Genomic DNA, 25,317 nt, shown 5'->3' on the forward strand with positions numbered 1-25,317 from the left:
CACCCCATTTCAGTGAACCAGAAGGTTGTTGTGATGATATAACCACTGGGATATGTGTAAGAGCAGGACATCTCCACTGTTGACCCCTTCAAGGTACAGATACTCTGAGTGGTGTATGTCACACTCCAGCCATCTGACCCAGTACCACTGAAACACAGTTAGACATCACAATGGATCACATTAGAACAAGGTCTTTGGCTCACTACACTTTGTTCCATAGTTTGTTGAGACATAGATACTCTTTGTTGCCATAATGGAAACCACAGATAATCATCACTCAGTGAGGTGTTTAAAGACAACTGTTAAAGTGAAGTGGGGACGCCAAATGTGTAACAGAACACAAGCAAATGTTATACAAATGTCTGTAGATTAAACAAGGCAACTTAAAGATAAGAATGAGACCATACCTGTCACAGACCAGAGAAAGACCACCAACACACTTCCTGCTGTTCTCAAGGCCATTGTTGCATCTCCCACCCTGCAGTCTTAGAAACATAAACAACAACTCACTCTATAGCTGGTGAATAACTCCACCTGATACATTGAAGTAGAAACTGTAAATGGGGTACAGGGCCTCATTACTGAAAATGAACCAGGCTCATATTGTGTTGTGTTGTATTGTGCTATATGGTTGTCTATGTGAATACTGTCTGTCTGTAAGTCTACTGCACTATGTATGTAATGTGTGTGATGTGTTGCATGTCTGTCTACGTCTGTCTACTTAAACTGACATGATGCAAAATGCAAAAAATGCAAAAAATAAATTCCTAATATATACAGTAGTCATCATCATCATTGTAAACAACAACAACAACAATCACCTATTGAACAGGTCTGTATTACTGTAAACACATATTTCTACATTGATTGTTCTGAAGCTGTTTTATTCTCAGAACCCCAAATATAGGAGGATAAATGTTCAATCCTCTACGGTCCGTCAACAGCAGCCTAAAGACTGACCACCAGGTTCAATGACAACTCATATCACCAAGCTGTGAGGCTAAACAGCCAGTGACTCTCACTCTCACCCTCACTCTCTTTCTCTCTCTCTCTGTCTCTCTCTCTCACACACACACACACACACACACACACACACACACACACACACACACACACACACACACACACACACACACACACAAATGATACATTACCCTCAAGTATTTGACTTATGAATAAAAACAAATAACCCAAAAACATATTTCAAGATATTGTCAAGTGTACTTACAGAGTGAAGTGAAGAGGAGAGGTCTTGTACAGTGAGTCAACTGTCTGGTAGTGAGTGAAAACCTGAAGTGTTGAAACATTATAAAAGCAGTCAGAACACAAGTAGTGGATGCAGAACTGTCCTTCCTGTTTATTAAAGACATTAACATCCACGACAACCAGACCAACACGCCAGAAAAGTGCTGTTACTGTAATAGAACAGAAATTGTGTAAAAGACAAGTCTGGGCATATATTTATTTTATTAAACAAATGTCAATTTTCACTGTGGTCTTTTAACTACATACAGAAATGTAAACAAACTAAACTATTTATAACGTTAACATTTTAATAACCTACCTTGCCCTTCTGAGTTCTGTATATACAGGTCAAAGTTCCATGATGTTATTCAATTAGAACCCATTCCATTTACACACCCATGACCATCACTCCTCATCGGCTGCATCAAAGTGGTACTGAAGGTTCAGTGATCTAGACTAGAGCACCAATGGGTGGTCCTGGGAACCAAACCCATAACGTTGCAGGTGCCATGTTGTACCAACTGAGCTACAGAGGAACATGTTCTGTAAAGTCTAATGTGTATATACAGATTTCTGATATGACTCGGGAGGTCTGTCAGAGGACAGACAGGAAAGGAGAACAGGGAAGTGATACTGAGTGTGTGCATTTAAACCAACAAAACCACAACCCACCGTCACTGTGTCTCATGTTAATACTACTCCTAAACACAACCCACCATCACTGTGTCTCATGTTAATACTACTCCTAAACACAACCCACCATCACTGTGTCTCATGTTAATACTACTCCTAAACACAACCCACCATCACTGTCTCATGTTAATACTACTCCTAAACACAACCCACCATCACTGTGTCTCATGTTAATACTACTCCTATACACAACCCACCATCACTGTGTCTCATGTTAATACTACTCCTATACACAACCCACCATCACTGTGTCTCATGTTAATACTACTCCTAAACACAACCCACCATCACTGTGTCTCATGTTAATACTACTCCTAAACACAACCCACCATCACTGTGTCTCATGTTAATACTACTCCTAAACACAACCTCCTAAACACATCACTGTGTCTCAGGTTAATACTACTCCTAAACACAACCCACCATCACTGTGTCTCATGTTAATACTACTCCTAAACACAACCCACCATCACTGTGTCTCATGTTAATACTACTCCTAAACACAACCCACCATCACTGTGTCTCATGTTAATACTACTCCTAAACACAACCCACCATCACTGTGTCTCATGTTAATACTACTCCTAAACACAACCCACCATCACTGTGTCTCATGTTAATACTACTCCTAACACAACCCACCATCACTGTGTCTCATGTTAATACTACTCCTAAACACAACCCACCATCACTGTGTCTCATGTTAATACTACTCCTATACACAACCCACCATCACTGTGTCTCATGTTAATACTACTCCTAAACACAACCCACCATCACTGTGTCTCATGTTAATACTACTCCTAAACACAACCCACCATCACTGTGTCTCATGTTAATACTACTCCTAAACACAACCCACCATCACTGTGTCTCATGTTAATACTACTCCTAAACACAACCCACCATCACTGTGTCTCAGGTTAATACTACTCCTAAACACAACCCACCATCACTGTGTCTCATGTTAATACTACTCCTAAACACAACCCACCATCACTGTGTCTCATGTTAATACTACTCCTAAACACAACCCACCATCACTGTGTCTCAGGTTAATACTACTCCTAAACACAACCCACCATCACTGTGTCTCATGTTAATACTACTCCTAAACACAACCCACCATCACTGTGTCTCATGTTAATACTACTCCTAAAGCTCTTACGAAGCATACACCTAATCACCGTTGCTCTCAGTCTTACTTTAGGTCATTTTCAAACAAGTCTCCACAACAATCTATTGCTTTCAGAGTCCTTAAAATACCATGCTAAAGTATTATATGTGTAACCACATGTACAATACTGTATCAGATTAAATATGCAGAAATACATCTACAGAGTATACTGTAAATAACAGAAAAACAAAACATACATTACAATAGCATCGCCATGCACATAACAGGATACAGAAGTTCATGGAAACAAACAAATGATAAAATAAACATATTTTATTAAGATATCATCAAGCATACTTACAGAGTGAAGGGGAGATGTGTTGCAAGTTAACTTACTGGAAGTCTATGTAAATAGACACTGAGTGTGAGGTTTGAAGTCTGGTTGACACAACATTGAAGCAGTCAGGGACAATAGAGTTGAATAGAGGGCGTACTTGCTTCAAAGCCCATTTTAGCATGACTAAAGCCATTGAATACACCATTTCAGTTGGTATACCGACTGTTATTAAACTTATGGAAGTTGAAGATATTAACTACTTTAATATGGAAATAGCCCTCAATGGTGCTGCTCATTCTGTCACAGAAGACATCATGACAAAGATGTCAAGATGTACCTTCTATCCAACTCTATGTCAGGGACCAAGAAGCTTATGCAGAGAAGGCTTCCTTCAGCAGTCACTCAGACAGTGTTCGAGAACATCAAAACTGATGTATTATGGGTAAATTGTGACTGACTGAATGATCTATAAATAATATTGAGTAGTTATTCATCATGCAAGGTGATTTGTAGATCTCGACTTGCCTATAAAGTCAGCTACTATGTCAAACACTCCCACATTTAGAAAAATCCCATTCAAGTCACGGGACTGATATTAAGATTTCTCTCATCATGTTCAAATCATCTAGAAGTGACTTTGTTGACCTTCACAACACATTTTTTTAAACTTTTGATTGATTTCGAAATGATGTGCGAGAAATGCCTCTTATCAGTCACATGACGAATGGGATTTGTGCCACGAATGCTAAAACGTTAGCAGGTGGAAACAGTGTCAGGGGAAACTAAACCAAAGCAGGGACTGATGTCACCATGTTCATAGACTGCTAAAAGGGAAGGGAAACCAATGTGTCATTTTGTAACTTGGGTGAACCTTCATTATATTATAACAATATATTAGCAAGAGAATAGAGTGTAAGGACTAGCTTTGGTTTGGTGCCATAGCTCTTTAATCCAGGTTCTGTGGTGGTTCTCTTCTCTCCAGGTTCTGTGGTGGTTCTCTTCCCTCCAGGTTCTGTGGTGGTTCTCTTCTCTCCAGGTTCTGTGGTGGTTCTCTTCTCTCCAGGTTCTGTGGTGGTTCTCTTCTCTGCAGGTTCTGTGGTGGTTCTCTTCCATCCAGGTTCTGTGATGGTTCTCTTCAGTCCAGGTTCTGTGGTAGTTCTCCTTCCTCCAGGTTCAGTGGTGGTTCTCTTCCCTCCAGGTTCAGTGGTGGTTCTCTTCCCTCCAGGTTCTGTGGTGGTTCTATCAGTCCAGGTTCTGTGGTGGTTTTCTCCCCTGGATGGTCTGATATACGGAGTGCTGAGAGTCTCTCTGAAGAGATGTGAACGTGTCACTGTGGGGGATTTTCACACTCAGAGAGACAGCGACAAAGGAAACACAGTATGAACACTTTACACACTGCTCTATAGCATTCTCTCTTACTTCTACTTTCTGTGTTCATCTCTCTCTGTCACCCACTCACACACACAAACACAAATATTATATACAAAATAAACACATATATGAATATGTTATAACATACCTACTGCCAGAGTGTCTGGTCCTCATTTTCAGTGGTGTGTGTGTCACAGTTAGGGTCAGGATGGACACTCTGGAGAGAGAGCTGTGTCAAGGTACAGGGAAAATAGTAGAAAGGGACTATTGTGACACAGTAAAAAATAATTGAATGTAACTGTGACAGACAGAATTACTCCAGGATCACCACTGATATTTCCTTCAGGGTCTGATCTGTTATAAAGGACTGAACTTGCACCTGATAGGAATGAGTCACACTCCACTCAGATCTCTGATTGTCAGGGTGTGGCCATTCTTCACCATTGTTGCTACAGTACGTCACATGACCTGTGTAGTCTGGTTCATCACTCAGAGTCACATGATTTCAGATTTCATGTAACAGCAGCATCATTTCTAGTGAACCAGAAGGTTGTTGTGATTGTATAGCCTGACTGGGATGATGTGTAATGAAACCTCACACTCAGCTCCTTTGTTGACCCCTTCAGTGTGAGGAAACCACAGAAAGGACAGATACTCTGAGTGGTGTGAAAGTACAACCCCTAACAGACGATGTCACTGAACACACAGAATAACATTACTAAAACATTATGAATGAGACCATACCTGCTACAGACCACATACCTGCTACAGACCAGAGAAAGACCCCCAACACACTTCCTGCTGTTCTCAAGGACATTGTTGCATCTCCCACCCTGCAGTCTTAGAAACATAAACAACAACTCATTCTATAGCTGGTGAATAACTCCACCTGATCCATTAAAACAGTCCAGGTTCCATATTCACAAAGTGTCAAAAATGTAAGTAAAAGTAAAATGATACAGTACATATATATCTTATGATCTCGTCAACCGTACTTACAGAGTGAAGGGGGGAGGTCTTGTACAGTGAGTCAATTTACTGTCGTAGCTGTGCAGAGAAACAAGAAGTGTGATTTTAGTGACTGACACATTGTGAAAGTAGCCTGGTCAGGCATTTAAGACAATCACATGCATCAACACCATGTCAGAAAGGGATGTACTGGAAGTACTGATAAAGACTGCATAGCTATTTACATTTCTTCATTTGAGGAGTGGGCCTACATTTTTTAATGGGGCAAAATGCAGTCCATTTTCAACATAGTCTTTTCTTTAAATACAGATCCACAACAAAGTGTTGACTGTTCTATATGGTTTCTTAATGTGTTTCCTCACAAGATGTGACCCATCACTCCTCATCATCTCCATCAAAGTGCTCCTGAAGGTTCCAGTGTTCTAGACTAGAGCTCCCCCTACTGGCATCTCAACATTACTGCAGCCTCCAGTCTCTCTTCATATGTCCCAATCATGTCCTCATCCACTTGGATCAATAACAAAATATCAAACTGGTAATAAGGTGCCTGAGACTGAGGTCCCGATTCCCAACCCTTTACCAAGTGTGCAAGTTCACTCTTCCCGTCATGGATTTAAAAGTATGAGACTGGTGTGAACATTGGAGTTTCCATATTTGTTAGCTGAATCCATATCAGTGGAACAGGCGAAGCTGAAATCTTTGCCCTATACACATTCTATGTCTTTGCCAGGGGTCAAGGAATCGGACGAGGGATTCACATTTTCTCAAAATGTATTTTCATCAATGTTGTTTTTTTCTGTGATTGACACTCAACTAGTGAATTCAGACAATCCGATCAGAGAGCGAAACATGCAAATCTACGATGCTCACAAGGTCAACTTCTGGGAAGAAGTGGGCGGAGTCAGGTCTACTTCGGGGGGGAAGTGGGCAGAGTCAGGTCTACTTCGGTGAAGAAGTGGGCAGAGTCAGGTCTACTTCGGTGAAGAAGTGGGCAGAGTCAGGTCTACTTCGGGGAAGAAGTGGGTGGAGTCAGGTCTACTTCGGGGTTGAATAACATTTGAAAATGTAAAAAATTGATACAGAACAAACCAACAATGTAAAGAACATTTTTAATCAATTTGCAAACCTTTCTAAATACCTGTTTTTGCTTTGTCATTATGGGGTATTGTGTGTAGATTGATGAGGGGAAAAAAACTATTTATTCAATTTTAGAATAAGGCTGTAACATAACAAAATGTGGAAAAAGTCAAGGGGTCTGAATACTTTCTGAATGCACTGTATATTACTAGATACTATTATAAACCAGGTAGTTTAGGTCCTGGATGCTGATTGGCTGAATAAGCATTTCATTTCACATACAGTATTTCAGAAAATAGAACACTGGTATGACACCAACAAATTTGTTTACTTTCTATTTATGTTGGTAACCAGTTTATAATAGCAATAAGGCCCTCGTGCTTGTAGTATATGGTCAATATACCACGGCTAAGGGCTGTATCAAGGCACTCTGCATTGTGCAGAACAACAGTGATTAGCCGTGGTACAGTATATAGGCCAATATAACCACAGCTAACGGCTGTATCCAGAAACTCTGCGTTGTGTCGTGCTTAAGAACAGTCCTTAGCCGTGGTACAGTATATAGGCCAATATACCACAGCTAACGGCTGTATCCAGGAACTCTGCGTTGTGTCGTGCTTAAGAACAGTCCTTAGCTGTGGTACAGTATATAGGCCAATATACCACACCCCCTCTGACCTTATTGCTTAATTATACCACTTAGTTATTATATATGGGTCCAGATATACAAGGTCTTCTTGGTTCTGGGTTTGTTGTTTTCAGTTCTTGGTTCTGGGTTTGTTGTTTTCAGTTCTTGGTTCTGGGTTTGTCAGGTCTTCTTGGTTCTGGGTTTGTTGTTTTCAGTTCTTGGTTCTGGTTTTATTGTTTTCAGTTCTTGGTTCTGGATTTGTGAGGTCTTCTTGGTTCTGGGTTTGTTGTTTTCAGTTCTTGGTTCTGGGTTTGTCAGGTCTTCTTGGTTCTGGGTGTGTTATTTTCAGTTCTTCTTGGTTCTGGGTTTGTTGTTTTCAGTTCTTGGTTCTGGGTTTGTTGTTTTCAGTTCTTGGTTCTGGGTTTGTTGTTTTCAGTTCTTCTTGGTTCTGTTTTTTTTTTGTCAGTTCTTGGTTCTGGGTTTGTTGTTTTCAGTTCTTCTTGGTTCTGGGTTTGTTGTTTTCAGTTCTTGGTTCTGGGTTTGTTATTTTCAGGTCTTCTTGGTTCTGGGTTTGTTATTTTCAGTGTTAAGGACTTCTTGGTTCTGGGTTTGTTGACTGTACTGTAGAGAACAGAGGGATCCTCCTCAGCTGCTTGTACCACCGTGGACCTGAAGAAAGAAACATTAAACTGAATGTGAGTCCCAAATGGCACCCTACTCCATTTTTGCATGCACTACTTTAGACCAGTAGTGAACTAAATAGGGAATAGGGTGCCATTTGGAATGCAAGCAGAGCAGTTACTCAAAACCATCATCACATCACATCCCTCCTTCATTATAGACATATCATAGTAACTGTCTTGAGATGTAAATTGTTGAGTTTGTAGTTTCAGGAAATGCCATTTGGCCTGAAGAATGGCCCTGGAACCTTTTAGACATTAAAACTGCAACTTTTCAAAATGTTCACTGTCACACCATAGTATGCCCCTAGAGTTCACCATAGAGTTCAATGAAATGTCACTTGACATGAAGATTTCTCCTTCAACCCTCAGATAGTGATGGAGGGAGTTATCAGGGAGCAATGAGGGGGTCACTAGGGGTCAACTGCTGTCCTTATTTTAATGACATACTTGTCCTCTCCTCCAATAAGCAGCAGCATATGAATGGCCTTGACGCTGTCTGTGTGGTCACATGTTCTACATAGTATAGACTCTATATTGTTGTAATGGCAGAATATGCTCACCAGGTGGCAGCACTGGGGAGGTTGAAATTCACAGCAGCGTACTGGACATCCTCATCCTCTTTCTGGGGTTGAAGCAGCTGGACGGTGGAGTACAGAGGCACTTCCTGGTTTTTGGAGTGAGAGAAGTGGACGCTGGCGAAGTGAATGTCATCTTGGTCGACGGTGGCCGCTGTCTGTGCTGCAGTAGGGGTGAAGGCCATGCCTGAGATGTTGTCATACACTGGACTAGAGTCTCCCTGATGGAGAGAGAGAACAGACAACATAAATAGACCTGGGGACAGACAGCATGAAGAGTGGAAATGTCCCACAAAGCAATAAAGACAATCCTACATCTGTTTCAACAGACCTGTTCATTGCCTGCTGTGTGTCTTGTGTCAGAGGTGGTTTTGGAGACCTTCTTCCTGTTTTGTAAATGAATGAGTGAATGAATATATTAATGAAGTAATGAAGATAATAAAGTGAAATAATCTTTAAAATATGCATTTTCACTCACCTGAACCACATGAGTCTAGAGAGACATGAAGCCAGTATGACACCCAGAACAATCACTATGATTCCTACAGCTGCAGTTAGAACTGAGGTCTGTTTCCCTAAAAGATCATATAGATGATATGAGTACAGGTTATTATGAAGTGAAAACGAACATACAGCAAAACAGGACATTAATGCAATACTTGTATATAGAAGCCCATGTATAGTTATAAACCAAAGTTTAATGAGGCAAACTAGAAGAATATTACCTTGAAACATCATTTCTTATTGAACATCATTTTGTATTGAAGATGTAACTTTACCTGCTACAATGATCATCAGAGCTGTAGAGTTCATAGATCCTCTTCCATTCTGGGCCTCACAGTAATATTCTCCTCTGTCCTCAGAGATGATGTTAGTGATGCTGTAACTCTGTCCTGATGCTTTTGGTGAGGTTACGTTCTTCTTGTACCAGGTGTATTTGTCCACAGGTGGGTTGGCATCACTGCTGCAGGTCAGAGTCACTGAACTGCCCTCCACTAATTCACCAGAGGGACTGACTGACACTGAGGTGTTCCATGGACCATCTGGTGTAAAATACATTGTATTTATTTATAGCAACATTTGTGTTTAGTTGAAATTATTTATAAATTATAATAAATTATTAATTCAGAGCAAAAGAAAATGTGAAACAGAATCACAATAAATAATGATGACATTGTGGTAATGCACATTCAGGGAAATGGATGAGTCACGATCGTGTGGAGAGACGGACCAAGGCGCAGCATGAGTGGAGTTCTACATCTTTATTTTTAGTGAAACTTAAAATAAACCAAGAAACTAACAACGACAGTACTGAGGTGCAACATGAACTCACTCAAAAACAACATCCCACAAAGCAGGTGGGAGAAAGGGCTTCCTGAATATGATCCCCAATTAGAGGCAACGATGACCAGCTGCCTCTAATTGGGAACCACACAAACCAGCCACATAGAAAATAAATGACTAGAACTCCCCCCTAGTCACGCTCTGACCTAAACACCATAGAGAACCGAGGGCTCTCTATGGTCAGGGAGTGACAGGATGTTACACACTAAAATATGTATTGATAGATATATTATTGTGTAAAACAATCTATTCTAAATTCAAGTGTCAACATTGTCAGTATATCAAACTGGACATTAAAATCCCCAATGTACTTACATGTGACAGTGAGAGTCTCTTCAGCAGAGGGGAGATCCTCATGTCCTTCTACAGAACAGGAGTATCTGCCTGTATCCTCACTGCTGACTGAGAACAGGATATAGACAGGAGAGTAGGTGTTGCTGTTTGGTAGAGACTGTCCATTCTTATACCAACTGTAGGCTGTGATGGGGTCCAGTGTACAGTTGGTTCTACATCTCAGTGTGACATTCTCCCTCTCTGACACAGATGTAGGATCCATCTCCAACACAGCATCTAGAGTAAAAGGAACCACATCATTATTCTCCTCCTATATATGTCCTCTTATGTGAAATATTATATATTTTCTTCCCTGTTACATAACACTGCAGTGTCTGCATGACTGCCCTTAAATAAGGTAATTACGGTCATTAATTTGATATATTTAGACAGGACAGTCAACTCTGTAATAATTTCCACTGTTTTCCAGGAAGTCCTGGGTTCCTTAGAATCAATAAAACAGATTAAAACACAACATTCTCATTAGCATACATACAAACAACACTCACATTACAGCTATCTAGATATGTGTCATAGATGTGAGATGAGTGACAGATTACCTGTGACAGTCAGGGAGACAGGTGAGCCAGAAAAATTTCCTCCAGATGTTATGAATCTGAACCTGAACCCAGCAGAGTCACTCAATCTCAGGTGTGTGATTCTAAGGGTACAGTCACTCTCCTTATCCCCAAGGTACTCTATATGACCCTCATACCCTGGCACTGAGCTCAGATCTTCAGCCTCCATACCAGACCATTTAGTAAACCAGAAAGCTTGTTTGATCTCATGATAACTGGGATATGTGTAAGAGCAGGATATGTCCACTGTTGACCCCTTCAAAGCACAGATCTTCTGATGGGTGTAAGTCACACTCCAACACTTCTGACCTGAAATACAAGACAATATAACACCTTTATAAAATTCTTAATTACAATATCTACTGTATACACTTATGCTGTTACGTTCCCCAGCAAGAAAACCTCAAATGTAACCAAAACACAAATGGGAATTAATAAAAGAGTCACTGACAAAGACAAAAATGAGACCAGTGGGCTCTGAAAGACACTCATGGGGGAGTCCATTGAAAATTACTATCAACAACAACTGGACCAAAAAGACATGAGCTTCCACAACATTTACCCAAGAAGAGGAAAACAAAATAAAACCCCACAGTTGTAACACATTCTGACCAACGAGTGACACCAATCAGGGCACCTCACCTCCAAGTATCAATGAAAACAACAACACAACAATGTTTAAATCATATGCTGTGAAAGTAACCAGGAAGTGACTATCAGCTTTGTAGTTTTTAAACTTTAGTAGTTATTTTTCATGGGTCTTCAGTGCTCAAAAAAAGTAGTGCAATGGTGTACAGGCTCAACAACGTAATGAAAGGTATTTGGTAGAAGTAAATCCATCCATTGACTGCATTTTCATGAATTTGATTATATATCTTGAAGCCCATTCAACACTGCGTGGCAAAGCATACAGAACTAAAGCAGAAGTGGACGTCACATTCACAGCAAATTAAATAATGATCGTCTGACGACCTGAAACAAATGTTGTATGTAAAAGTCCACACTTACACACTGCAGGAGAGAGGAGATCCTCATGGCCTTTTACAGCACAGGAGTAACTGTCTGCATCACTAAAGGAGTCTGAGTCCAGGCTGGAAGTGTCCTCCTTTACTTTGAGTCCGTTCTTGTACCAGATGTAGGTGGGGTTGTCAGTCAGAGTACAGGTGGTGCTACAGGTCAGTGTCTTCCAATACTCCCCTCTTGTTCCCCCAGTCACCTTTAGATCTGTAGTTATGAAACAGCAATGGAGAACATCTGTCAGTCAGCACCATTCCAAGTTCTCATTGAAAATGTAATACATAATTTGAAGTGGTAACTGTTCTCTTTATGTCAGATTACAGAACCTGTGACAGAGAGAGTGACAGCTGAGCCAGATGTCCTTGAGCCTGTTGAAAATGAGAAGTAATATGATGCTGAATCCTCCTCTCTCAGGTCTGTGATTGTCAGGGTGCAGTCATTCTCCTTATTCCCACGGTACTCTATACGATCCTCATATTTATCTTGGATGTGAGTCCAGGTCAAACTCTTCCTTTTATACCATGTGGTTGCTGTGACTGTATGACCTCTGGGATATGTGTAAGAGCAGGATAGATCCACTGTTGACCCCTTCAAGGTACAGAAACTATTCTTGGTGTAGGTCACAATCCTGCTATTCTGACCCAGAATCACTGAAACAAGGTCACACAACAAAAGGGAATCAGAATGAAGTCAAGGTCTTTCGGCTCACACTGACAGTAAGGTTTGTCCACACTTTGTTGCCATAGTTGCTGAGTTGAGTGTGGATGGAAACCACAGATAAGGGTCACTCAGTGAGGTGTGAAAGATAACTATTTAAGTGAAGTGGAGACTCCTAACAGAACACACCAGAACAACATTATGATTCTTATCCTTTTAGAAATGTCTGTAGATTGTTAAACAGAGCAACTTAAAGATAAGAATGAGACCATACCTGCCACAGACCAGAGAAAGACCACCAACACACTTCCTGCTGTTCTCAAGGCCATTGTTGCATCTCCCACCCTGCAGTCTTAGAAACATAAACAACAACTCACTCTATAGCTGGTGAATAACTCCACCTGATACATTGAAGTAGAAACTGTAAATGGGGTACAGGGCCTCATTACTGAAAATGAACCAGGCTCATATTGTGTTCTGTTGTATTGTGCTATATGATTGTCTATATGAATACTGTCAGTATGTAATGTGTGTGACGAGTTGCATGTCTGTCTACATCTGTCTATTTAACCTGACATGATGTATGATGCAAAAATAAGGGCGGGCGGGCGGGCGGGCGGGCGGACAGCGGACAGCGGACAGGACAGGACAGGACAGGACAGGACAGGACAGGACAGGACAGGACAGGACAGGACAGGACAGACCAGCCTTCGCTTTGGCAAATTTGGTAAATGTTGCTTGTTGTCCTGCTATTTCCTGAGTACTTTATTATTTTATGACATTCAGTAGTTCTAAACCTGCAACTGCCTCCTGACTCTCTACACTTGTGACACACACACACACACACACACACACACACACACACACACACACACACACACACACACACACACACACACACACACACACACACACACACACACACACACACACACACACACACCTGTATTGAAGGCCCATAAGGCCCATGGAGTCTGTATCAAAGTCTAGAGAGCTGGTTGTTATGGATGAAGAAAACACACATCCTCCACAGTCTAGATGTCAACTCTACTCCCTATCAGTCTGGTCCTAAAGGACCCTCAGCTAAAGTCACTGTGTCACACACACTTTTTAAATAGTTTATTTGAATCACCAATCAAATTGAACATTTCAAAGGTCCCTGAATGCATGGCACTTAAGAGTACAGAAAGCACCTCCCTCTCCAAACAGCTAAACTGCCCATGTCAGCTGAAACAGAGCAGTACCTAGCCACTTATTTTGCCCTAGTTTTTGTCAGACCAGCAAATTGGAGGCCACGTACTGCAAGCCTGTGTGAGTGGCTGAGACGGACACATTTCAGTGCCACCAGCTTGCACCTCCACCCAGGCTGTCCAAGCACCACGTGGGGCTGGTATTTAAGCAGATTCTCTGTAAAGACCTGCTCTATGTTGATGTTAAATGAGTAGCCCATTTCAACAATTAGTACCTCCCCCTGCACCCCCCCAACAACAATATATGGAGTATTTTGCCCACTGGAAAACACATCATAATCAACATTAAACCAGCTTCAAATCAAATTGTTTTTGTCACATGTGCCGAATACAACAGGTGTAGACCTTACAGTGAAACGCTTACTTACAAGCCATTAACTAACCATGCAGTTTTAAGAAAAATACAACAATGTTTTTGTTTTTAAAGTAACAAATAATTAAGAGCAGCAATAAAATAACAATAGTGAGGCTATATACAGGGGGTAAAGGTACAGAGTCAATGTGCGGTGGCACCGGTTAGTCGAGGAAATTGAGGTAATATGTACTTGTAGGTAGAGTTATTAAAGTGACTTATTCATAGATAATAACAGAGAGTATTGTAGCAGCAGAGTAAAAAGAGGGGGTGGAATGCAAATAGTCTGGGTAGCCATCTGTTCAGGATTCTTATGGGTTGGGGTAGAAGCTGTTCAGGAGTCTTATGGGTTGGGTAGAAGCTGTTCAGGAGTCTTATGGGTTGGGTAGAAGCTGTTCAGGAGTCTTATGGGTTGGGTAGAAGCTGTTCAGGAGTCTTATGGGTTGGGGTAGAAGCTGTTCAGGAGTCTTATGGGTTGGGTAGAAGCTGTTCAGGAGTCTTATGGGTTGGGGTAGCCATCTGTTCAGGAGTCTTATGGGTTGGGGTAGAAGCTGTTCAGGAGTCTTATGGGTTGGGGTAGAAGCTGTTCAGGAGTCTTATGGGTTGGGGTAGCCATCTGTTCAGGAGTCTTATGGGTTGGGGTAGAAGCTGTTCAGGAGTCTTATGGGTTGGGGTAGAAGCTGTTCAGGAGTCTTATGGGTTGGGGTAGAAGCTGTTCAGGAGTCTTATGGGTTGGGTAGAAGCTGTTCAGGAGTCTTATGGGTTGGGTAGAAGCTGTTCAGGAGTCTTATGGGTTGGGGTAGAAGCTGTTCAGGAGTCTTATGGGTTGGGGTAGCCATCTGTTCAGGAGTCTTATGGGTTGGGGTAGCCATCTGTTCAGGAGTCTTATGGGTTGGGGTAGAAGCTGTTCAGGAGTCTTATGGGTTGGGGTAGAAGCTGTTCAGGAGTCTTATGGGTTGGGGTAGAAGCTGTTCAGGAGTCTTATGGGTTGGGGTAGAAGCTGTTCAGGAGTCTTATGGGTTGGGTAGAAGCTGTTAAGGAGTCTTATGGGTTGGGTAGAAGCTGTTAAGGAGTCTTATGGGTTGGGGTAGAAGCTGTTCAGGAGTCTTATGGGTTGGGGTAGAAGCTGTTCAGGAGTCTTATGGGTTGGGGTAGAAGCTGTTCAGGAGTCTTATGGGTTGGGGTAGAAGCTGTTCAGGAGTCTTATGGGTTGGGGTAGAAGCTGTTAAGCAGTCTTATGGGTTGGGTAGAAGCTGTTAAGGAGTCTTATGGGTTGGGTAGAAGATGTTCAGGAGTCTTATGGGTTGGGTAGAAGCTGTTAAGGAGTCTTATGGGTTGGGTAGAAGCTGTTCAGGAGTCTTATGGGTTGGGGTAGAAGCTGTTCAGGAGTCTTATGGGTTGGGGTAGAAGCTGTTCAGGAGTCTTATGGGTTGGGGTAGAAGATGTTCAGGAGTCTTATGGGTTGGGTAGAAGCTGTTCAGGAGTCTTATGGGTTGGGTAGAAGCTGTTCAGGAGTCTTATGGGTTGGGTAGAAGCTGTTCAGGAGTCTTATGGGTTGGGGTAGAAGCTGTTAAGCAGTCTTTTGGACCTACACTAGGTGCTCCGGTACTGCTTGCCGTGCGGTAGCAGAGAACAGTAGATCAAATACTTATGTCATGCAATAAAATGCAAATTAATTACTTAAAAATCAAACAATGTGATTTTCTGGATTTTTGTTTTAGATTCCGTATCTCACAGTTGAAGTGTACCTATGAAAAAAAAAATACAGACCTCTACATGCTTTGTAAGTCGGAAAACCTGCAAAATCGGCAGTATATCAAATACATGTTCTCCCCACTGTATGTACACAGCTACGAAAAATAAAGACGAAAACTCTCTAGGTAGATAGTGTGGTCTACAGGTTATCATGAGATACTCTACCTCAGGCAGGCAAAACCTTGAGACTTCTTTAGATATTGTGCACCAGCTGTTGTTTACAAATATACATAGACCGCCACCCTTTGTCATACCAGAGGCTGCTGTTCTATCCTGCCGATACAGTGTATAACCCACCAGCTGTGTTATTCATGTTGTCATTCAGCCACGACTCAGTGAAGCATAAGATGTTTCAGTTTTTAATGTCCCATTGGTAGGATATATGTGATTTTAGTTTGTCCAATTAATTATCCAGCGATTGCACGTTGGCTAACAGCACAGGTGGCAACTGCACATTAACCACTCGTCACAAGGCACCCGATCTTCTTCCGCAAAATCTTTTCCGTCTCTTTCTCCTACGAATGACGGGGATGAGGTCCTGTTCGGATGTCTGGAGTAAATCCCTCTCGTCCAACTCATTAAAGAGAAATTCTTCAATAAGTTCAAGGTGAGTAATCGCTGTTCTGATTTCCAGAAGTTATTTTCGGTCATAAGAGATGGTAGCAGCAACATTATGAACAAAATAAGTTAGAAACAACAAGAAAAAACTAACAAAATAGCACAGTTGGTTAATAAGAGCCCATAAAACGTCAGCCATCTTCTCCAGCGCCAACAAGGTGACCCCTTACACAAGAATGTTTATGCATGTGTGCTGTTGGTGAGACTACTGGTCTCACCTCGCTGGCTATCAGGTCAACAAGGCCGTCATGTCTAGCAATGTAGAAATCCCCCGCACACACACACACACACACACACTGCAGTATTACAATGTTTGTCTGCATGTCTTTTTTACCCTGGTTAATCATCTCATCCCTATGTAGATCAACACTCCTACACTGAGACACTTTATGAATACTGACCCGGATGTAACAACCAAAACATAACTCAAAACATAACAAGGAGTAAAATGATACATTACCCTCAAGTATGTGTCTTATGTATATATTACTAAAAACAAAGAACCAAAAAACTATATTTCAAGATATTGTCAAGTGTACTTACAGAGTGAAGTGAAGGGGAGAGGTCTTGTACAGTGAGTTAACTGTCTGGTAGTGTGTGGGAACTGCTGAAGTGTCAGTTCTGAAGTGTCAGTTCTGTGGTTGATACATATTTATAGTAGTCAGAACACAAGTAGCTGATCCAGAACTGTCCTTTCCTTCCTTTCCTTCCTCATTAACATGCATGAGGACCAGAACATCATGTCAGAGAACGGAGGTTACTGTATTAGAGAGGGTCCTACGTTTCTATAATGGACTAAATGTTCCCCAAATCCACTTTTATTTAAATACAGAACCATGTTAACAATATGTTGACTGTTCTATATGGAATGTTTATAATATCTCAGAATGTGTTGCCTTGTCCCTCTGAGTTCTACATGGAACAGGTCAAAGTTCCATTTACATTTGGTCAGTTCCATGATGTCATTCATTCTATTCTACAAACACATTCAATTTACACTCCTCATCAGCTGCATCAACGTGGTACTGAAGGTTCCAGTGTTCTGGACTAGAGCTCCTCCTACTGGCATCTCAACATTACTGCACCATCCTAATAAAAATGTCCTCAATAATGTTGGGCGAATAACAACATTACAAACTGACAATACATCAGATAGAATGGTGAAACACAACACTGTCTACTTGACAAAGTCACATTTAAGCACCAAAACACTGATGTCTGTAGTACAACATGCCTCTATCATATTATGTTACACTGTTGCCCCTTGTGTACAGTACTGGTAGTAGCATTAGTTAGCAGGGAAATCAGTATCATCATCACCATAGTCTGCTGTATTGACTGCTGCTGTCCATATACTGTATAGTCTAATGTAGCCTGTTATCCATATATAGTCTAATGTAGCCTGTTATCCATATATAGTCTAATGTAGCCTGTTATCCATATATAGTCTAATGTAGCCTGTTATCCATATATAGTCTAATGTAGCCTGTTATCCATATATAGTCTAATGTAGCCTGTTATCCATATATAGTCTAATGTAGCCTGTTATCCATATATAGTCTAATGTAGCCTGTTATCCATATATAGTCTAATGTAGCCTGTTATCCATATATAGTCTAATGTAGCATGTTATCCATATATATCCCATTTATATATCCCATTTAGCAGACGCTTTTGTCCAAAGCGACTTACAAGTCGGCTGGAGCCACTACTTTTACATATGGGTGGCCCCAGCGGGAATCGAACCCACGACGCTTGGCGTTGCAAGCGCCATGCTCTACCGACTGAGCCACACAGGACCCATATGTAGTCTAATGTAGCCTGTTATCCATATGTAGTCTAATGTAGCCTGTTATCCATATGTAGTCTAATGTAGCCTGTTATCCATATATAGTCTAATGTAGCCTGTTATCCATATATAGTCTAATGTAGCCTGTTATCCATATATAGTCTAATGTAGCCTGTTATCCATATATAGTCTAATGTAGCCTGTTATCCATATATAGTCTAATGTAGCCTGTTATCCATATATAGTCTAATGGTGCCTGTTAACCATATATAGTCTAATGTAGCCTGTTATCCATATATAGTCTAATGTAGCCTGTTATCCATATATAGTCTAATGTAGCCTGTTATCCATATATAGTCTAATGTAGCCTGTTATCCATATATAGTCTAATGTAGCCTGTTATCCATATATAGTCTAATGTAGCCTGTTATCCATATATAGTCTAATGTAGCCTGTTATCCATATATAGTCTAATGTAGCCTGTTATCCATATATAGTCTAATGTAGCCTGTTATCCATATATAGTCTAATGTAGCCTGTTATCCATATATAGTCTAATGTAGCCTGTTATCCATATATAGTCTAATGTAGCCTGTTATCCATATATAGTCTAATGTAGCCTGTTATCCATATATAGTCTAATGTAGCCTGTTATCCATATATAGTCTAATGTAGCCTGTTATCCATATATAGTCTAATGTAGCCTGTTATCCATATATAGTTTCATGTTGTGGTGAAATCCTGCACAGATCCTTCACCGTGCGCTGCCACTTTAAGAGCACATCAGCAGTCAGGAAGGAGGAAGTAAAGCTCTTCTGGCTCTCTGTGTGGAGCTGTTGGTTGGACCACAGTGTGTGCAACTCTGCAGAAGTCCTGTTTATTTTCAGCGTGCTTAGTTGTAAAGTGTTAAGTTGATCGCCGGTGTTACCTCTCCAGGTCGTGGTTTTAAAATGCTTGTTTTTCCTGACGTTGAAGTTAGGTTCACTTTAGGTTCTTAACAGACAAACAAACTGTATATAGGTCTACATTATTTATATCTAGGTTAACAGACAAACTGTATGTAGGTCTACATTATGTATGTCTAGATTAACAGACAAACAAACTGTATGTTGGTCTACATTATGTATATCTAGGTTAACAGACAACAAACTGTATGTAGGTCTACATTATGTATGTCAAGGTTAACAGAGATAAACAAACTGTATGTAGGTCTACATAATGTATGTCTAGGTTAACAGACAAACAAACTGTATGTAGTCTACATAATGTATGTCTAGGTTAACAGACAAACTGTATGAAGGTCTACATTATGTATGTCTAGGCTAACAGACAAACAAACTGTATGTAGGTCTGCATTATCTATGTCTAGGCTAACAGACAAACAAACTGTATGTAGGTCTACATTATATATGTCTAGGTTAACACACAAACAAACTGTATGGAGGTCTACATTATGTATATCTAGGTTAACAGACAACAAACTGTATGTAGGTCTACATTATGTATGTCAAGGTTAACAGACAAACAAACTGTATGTAGGTCTACATAATGTATGTCTAGGTTAACAGACAAACAAACTGTATGTAGTCTACATAATGTATGTCTAGGTTAACAGACAAACTGTTTGAAGGTCTACATTATGTATGTCTAGGCTAACAGACAAACAAACTGTATGTAGGTCTACATTATCTATGTCTAGGCTAACAGACAAACAAACTGTATGTAGGTCTACATTATATATGTCTAGGTTAACACACAAACAAACTGTATGGAGGTCTACATTATGTATATCTAGGTTAACATACAAACTGTATGTTGTTCAACATTATGTATGCCTAGGCTAACAGACAAACAAACTGTATGTAGGTCTACATTATGTATGTCTAGGTTAACAGACAAACAAACTGCATGAAGGTCTACCTTATGTATGCCTAGGTTAACAGACAAACAAACTGTATGTTGGTCTACATTATGTATGTCTAGGCTAACAGACAAACAAACTGTATTTAGGTCTACATTATGTATGTCTAGGCTAACAGACAAACAAAACAGCAATATAAAAACATTGTCATATCAGAAGTTTGAGGACTAGAAACCAATAATAATGAAAAGATAGACATCATCAAGCGTACTTACAGCGTGAGGAGAGAGAGGGGAGGTGAGCTCACTGTCCAAACAGAGAATGAAACAGAATGGTGTGAGTTCTGTGGTTGACAGCAACTAGATGTACTGAGGGGCTGAAAGGTGCTGCAGAGCTGGCTTCCTGTCTTCATGATGCCTCTTCCTGGCAACCAACACGCCAGTGAAGGGCTTTAAGAACGGTGTGAACATCTTCATGAGGAGAGAGAGGACTTTACAAGAAATGTCTGTCTGATATGTCATAGGCTACTTGTATTTCTTCATTGGTGGCTCCAATATGGAGAGTGGATAGATGGGTCCCTCCTGAGAGGATTGAGAAACACTAGTTCTGGTGGGGTGCTGTTCATTCCCCAAACATGTTGCTAAAACTGTTTTTGGGTTTTAGAACACCAGTATCCATAGCCTTTCTGAATAATGACATTACATTAACAATGACACTACATCTGAGTTGATTAAACTGTATTTTATTATGAATGAATACAACTGATTGTCATAATAAACCAGTAGTCATTTGTTCACCCAGCTCCCCCACATGCTGAGAGGATACAGACAGATTGTCTTTTTACATTGATGCTCTCATCAATCATTCTGTGCTCCTCATATTGTCACTTTAGTCAACTTGAATTGAATTAGTCCACTGAACATCATGTATAAAATCACTGAACTGAAGATACGGGCCTTGATCCAATATCCACAGCAGCACACTACTTGTTTCAGTTAAGGTGGTCTGGTGTGGATGTTAGAACACCGCATGGACACTGAGGGCGTTCCAGGCTGACTATATTGCAGTCAAGCTGTGTGCAGCAACCAATGGTTGTGTGCCACATCATCGATTGCGCAGTCAGGAAACGCAGGTTAACTGATATCTTAAACACAAACACCTATCCAGGCATTGTGACATCTGGCAGGCGACTGTAATATAGTCTGCCTGGAACAGGCCCTATATTCATTTGCAATTGAATTCAAAATCAGCTCAGGCTGAGGGAGCAGGGAAAGGGAATCAGAGGAGCCCTCCTCTTCACTTTGATTGACACTTCACACACTCATACTGTATGTCCAGTGTTCTGTCTGTGCTGTGTGTCAGATGACTACAAAAGTGGTTCCCCCCCCAACACCCCCATTCTGTCCAAGCTTCCTGTTCCCTTTTAAGGTAGGTACACGGTCCCTATTCCTCTACCTCAATCTTCATATTCATTATTCTGTTCTTCCTCTTCCTCCTCTTCTTCTTCCCTCTGTTATATCCGGACGATGCGAGGTGTTCAGGGTGGTCAGTGGGTCACGGTGGTCAGGGTAGTCTGGGTGGTCTGGGTGGTCAAGGTAGTTTGGTTGGTCTGGGTAGTCAGGGTGGTCAGGGAGGTCAGGGTGGTCTGGGTGGTCAGGGTGGTCAGGGTAGTCTGGGTGGTCTGGGTAGTCAGGGTAGTCTGGGTGGTCAGGGTAGTCAGGGTGGTCTGGGTGGTCAGGGTAGTCTGGGTGGTCAGGGTAGTCTGGGTGGTCAGGGTAGTCAGGGTAGTCTGGGTGGTCAGGGTAGTCAGGGTAGTCTGGGTGTTCAGGGTGGTCAGGGTGGTCAGGGTTGTCAGGGTAGTCAGGGTAGTCAGGGTAGTCTGAGTGGTCAGGGTGGTCAGGGTGGTCTGGGTAGTCTGGGTGTTCAGGGTGGTCTGGGTAGTCTGGGTGGTCAGGGTGGTCAGGGTAGTCTGGGTGGTCAGGGTGGTCAGGGTCGTCAGGGTGGTCAGGGTGGTCAGGGTAGTCTGGGTGGTCAGGGTGGTCAGGGTCGTCAGGGTGGTCAGGGTCGTCAGGGTAGTCTGGGTGGTCAGGGTAGTCTGGGTAGTCAGGGTAGTCTGGGTGGTCAGGGTGGTCAGGGTCGTCAGGGTGGTCAGGGTGGTCAGTCTGGGTGGCCATGGTTTCCTGTCTCTTCCTCTATGGTCAGGCTTGTGTTTGATGCTCCATTTGTCACCATACAGGCAGCCAGTGGTCCTCCAGAAGAAACACTCATCACCATTGATGGGAGCCATCCTCCTGGTCCTGGGAAAGACAAACAAACAGTATGAAAACACAAGCACCTCCACGCAAGTGCTCCCATCCCCACCTTCTGTCAGTTATCTGTAATTTTGTACAATTCATGGCCCATAGATTAGTAGCAATTTAGAATACAACATTATAAATGCTTATATATGTTTATAATATATAGTTGATGTTTTGACATATAGTTGGATGTCCTTACCCTGTGGCGGCGTACTGGGAGGCTGAGGAGGTGTTGAGGTCTCGGTAGGAGGTTGGTCCTCTGAGGAGAGGACCTAGCGGTCTGGGTACCAAATCACCAGTCTGGTGCTCTCCAGCTCCACCACCTGGACAGTAGGACAAACCGCATCCACTGTCAAAATACATACAACATCATCCACTGTCAAAATACATACAACATCATCCACTGTCAAAATACAAACAACATCATCCACTGTCAAAATACATACAACATCATCCACTGTCAAAATACATACAACATCATCCACTGTCAAAATACAAACAACATCATCCACTGTCAAAATACATACAACATCATCCACTGTCAAAATACAAAAGACAGCATCCACTTTCAAAATACATACAACATCATCCACTGTCAAAATACATTCAACATCATCCACTGTCAAAATACAAACAACAGCATCCACTGTCAAAATACAAACAGCAGCATCCACTTTCAAAATACATACAACATCATCCACTGTCAAAATACATACAACATCATCCACTGTCAAAATACATACAACATCATCCACTGTCAAAATACATACAATCATCATCCACTGTCAAAATACATACAACAGCAGCCACTGTCAAAATACATACAACATCATCCACTGTCAAAATACATACAACAGCAGCCACTGTCAAAATACATATAACAGCAGCCACTGTCAAAATACATTAAATGGAATCAATATCATAGTCCCAAAAGTTCAAGGAACCAATAACAGAGTCAAAAAAGTACAATGGAACCAATAGCCTAGTCCCAATAGTACAAGCATTGTCACAATAGTACAAAGGAACCAATAGCATATTCCCAAAAGTACAATCTCCTTTTTTTTCAAGCTAAATAATTGAAAGCACATCTCACATAGTAAAATGCATTTGACAGCATTATGTTTCATCCCACCACTCACCTGGAGCCTCTCCAAGGCGAGAGCAGCCATGTTGCTATTCTTGATGTTCACAAAGCTGTGAACTGTGATGCTCTCTATGTTCTGTACTGTAGGTGAGGGGAGATATAATTAGAATGTAGAACTCTGATACTCTCTATGTTCTGTACTGTAGGTGAGGGGAGATATAATTAGAATGTAGAACTCTGATACTCTCTATGTTCTGTACTGTAGGTGAGGGGAGATATAATTAGAATGTAGAACTCTGATACTCTCTATGTTCTGTACTGTAGCTGAGGGGAGATATAATTAGAATGTAGAACTCTGATACTCTCTATGTTCTGTACTGTAGGTGAGGGGAGATATAATTAGAATGTAGAACTCTGATACTCTCTATGTTCTGTACTGTAGGTGAGGGGAGATATAATTAGATTGTAGAACTGTGATGCTCTCTATGTTCTGTACTGTAGCTGAGGGGAGATATAATTAGAATGTGGAACTCTGAAAGTCCTGTAAGTCTCTGGATAAGAGCGTCTGTTGACTAACATGTAGTTAGAGATGCAGATACAGAACTAAAACAGATGGGGCATGATGGTCATACGTTTTGAAAAGGTCCAATATGTGTTTCTCAGTGAGGTCCATGGTGATGTTCCCCACCCAGAGACAGGGACAGGGGGACCAGAGGAGGAGAGGAAGGGAGGGGACCATGGTCAGAATAAATCCATTACAGCAACCTTAAAACAACCCAACATTATGAATGTGACCTAAATGACACCCTATCCCCTACACAGTGCACTATGTTTGACCGTGACTATGAGGCTCTGGTAGAAAATAGTGCACTATGTAGGAATAGGGTGCTATTTTGGACAGTCTATAGCTGTAGGTATACACACTCACATTAAAGTATGTATAATTTAGATGTGGAATAACCAAACAACAGACTGGGTGTGATTTCAGTGAACGGAGCTGGTCTGTAATGATGAGATAACCTTGTCTTAGACCTGGAGATTCATGTTAGCTAACAGGAGCTAATGTCTACACTTTAGCTCAGTGGGCTAGCATGGTCTAGAATCACAGTAACAACCCAGGTATGATAGCCAGAGTTAAAAATACACACCCAGTAGAGTCCTGAGGGGAGGAGAGGTCCACCAATGGAGTCATGAGGGGAGGAGAGGTCCACCACTGGAGTCATGAGAGGAAGGAGAGGTCCACCACTGGAGTCCTGAGGGGAGGAGAGGTCCACCACTGGAGTCATGAGAGCAAGGAGAGGTCCACCACTGGAGTCCTGAGGGGAGGAGAGGTCCACCACTGGAGTCATGAGAGGAAGGAGAGGTCCACCACTGGAGTCCTGAGGGGAGGAGAGGTCCACCACTGGAGTCATGAGGGGAGGAGAGGTCCACCACTGGAGTCATGAGGGGAGGAGAGGTCCACAACTGGAGTCATGAGAGGAGGAGAGGTCCACCACTGGAGTCATGAGGGGAGGAGAGGTCCACTACTGGAGTCCTGAGAGGAGGAGAGGTCCACCACTGGAGTCATGAGAGGAAGGAGAGGTCCACCACTGGAGTCCTGAGGGGAGGAGAGGTCCACCACTGGAGTCCTGAGGGGAGGAGAGGTCCACCACTGGAGTCATGAGAGGAAGGAGAGGTCCACCACTGG

The 25,317-nt window shown here is 41.8% G+C and overlaps 1 protein-coding gene and 2 long non-coding RNA genes across 10 annotated transcripts; all 3 read right to left on the reverse strand.

Moving 5' to 3' along the window:
* Positions 1-407: 407 nt before the first annotated feature.
* LOC135532052 (uncharacterized) lies at positions 408-5,835 on the reverse strand. 8 transcript variants are annotated; one of them, XR_010454274.1, is made up of 6 exons: positions 5,763-5,835; positions 5,526-5,603; positions 4,912-4,980; positions 3,417-4,722; positions 1,229-1,290; positions 408-485 (listed from the first exon to the last, which is right to left on the reverse strand). It is a non-coding gene; the product is annotated as an uncharacterized LOC135532052 (long non-coding RNA). The 8 variants fall into 8 exon arrangements; XR_010454270.1 differs by having other exon boundaries at positions 3,417-4,740; XR_010454272.1 differs by having other exon boundaries at positions 4,912-4,992.
* Positions 5,836-7,958: 2,123 nt separating this feature from the next.
* LOC135532054 (B-cell receptor CD22-like) lies at positions 7,959-10,596 on the reverse strand. The gene is made up of 6 exons (XM_064959703.1): positions 10,355-10,596; positions 9,475-9,738; positions 9,174-9,270; positions 9,027-9,081; positions 8,681-8,916; positions 7,959-8,106 (listed from the first exon to the last, which is right to left on the reverse strand). Exons 1-6 carry the CDS (start codon positions 10,593-10,595, stop codon positions 7,959-7,961), a joined length of 1,041 nt encoding a protein of 346 aa, XP_064815775.1. The 5' UTR covers position 10,596.
* Positions 10,597-11,959: 1,363 nt separating this feature from the next.
* Positions 11,960-20,648, reverse strand: LOC135532048 (uncharacterized). The gene is made up of 5 exons (XR_010454267.1): positions 20,525-20,648; positions 17,143-17,234; positions 12,899-12,976; positions 12,294-12,617; positions 11,960-12,174 (listed from the first exon to the last, which is right to left on the reverse strand). It is a non-coding gene; the product is annotated as an uncharacterized LOC135532048 (long non-coding RNA).
* Between the last annotated feature and the right edge of the window lie 4,669 nt (positions 20,649-25,317).

The sequence above is a fragment of the Oncorhynchus masou genome, unplaced genomic scaffold (genome assembly GCF_036934945.1).
Source record: "Oncorhynchus masou masou isolate Uvic2021 unplaced genomic scaffold, UVic_Omas_1.1 unplaced_scaffold_1704, whole genome shotgun sequence".
NCBI classification, from domain to species: Eukaryota; Metazoa; Chordata; class Actinopteri; order Salmoniformes; family Salmonidae; genus Oncorhynchus; species Oncorhynchus masou.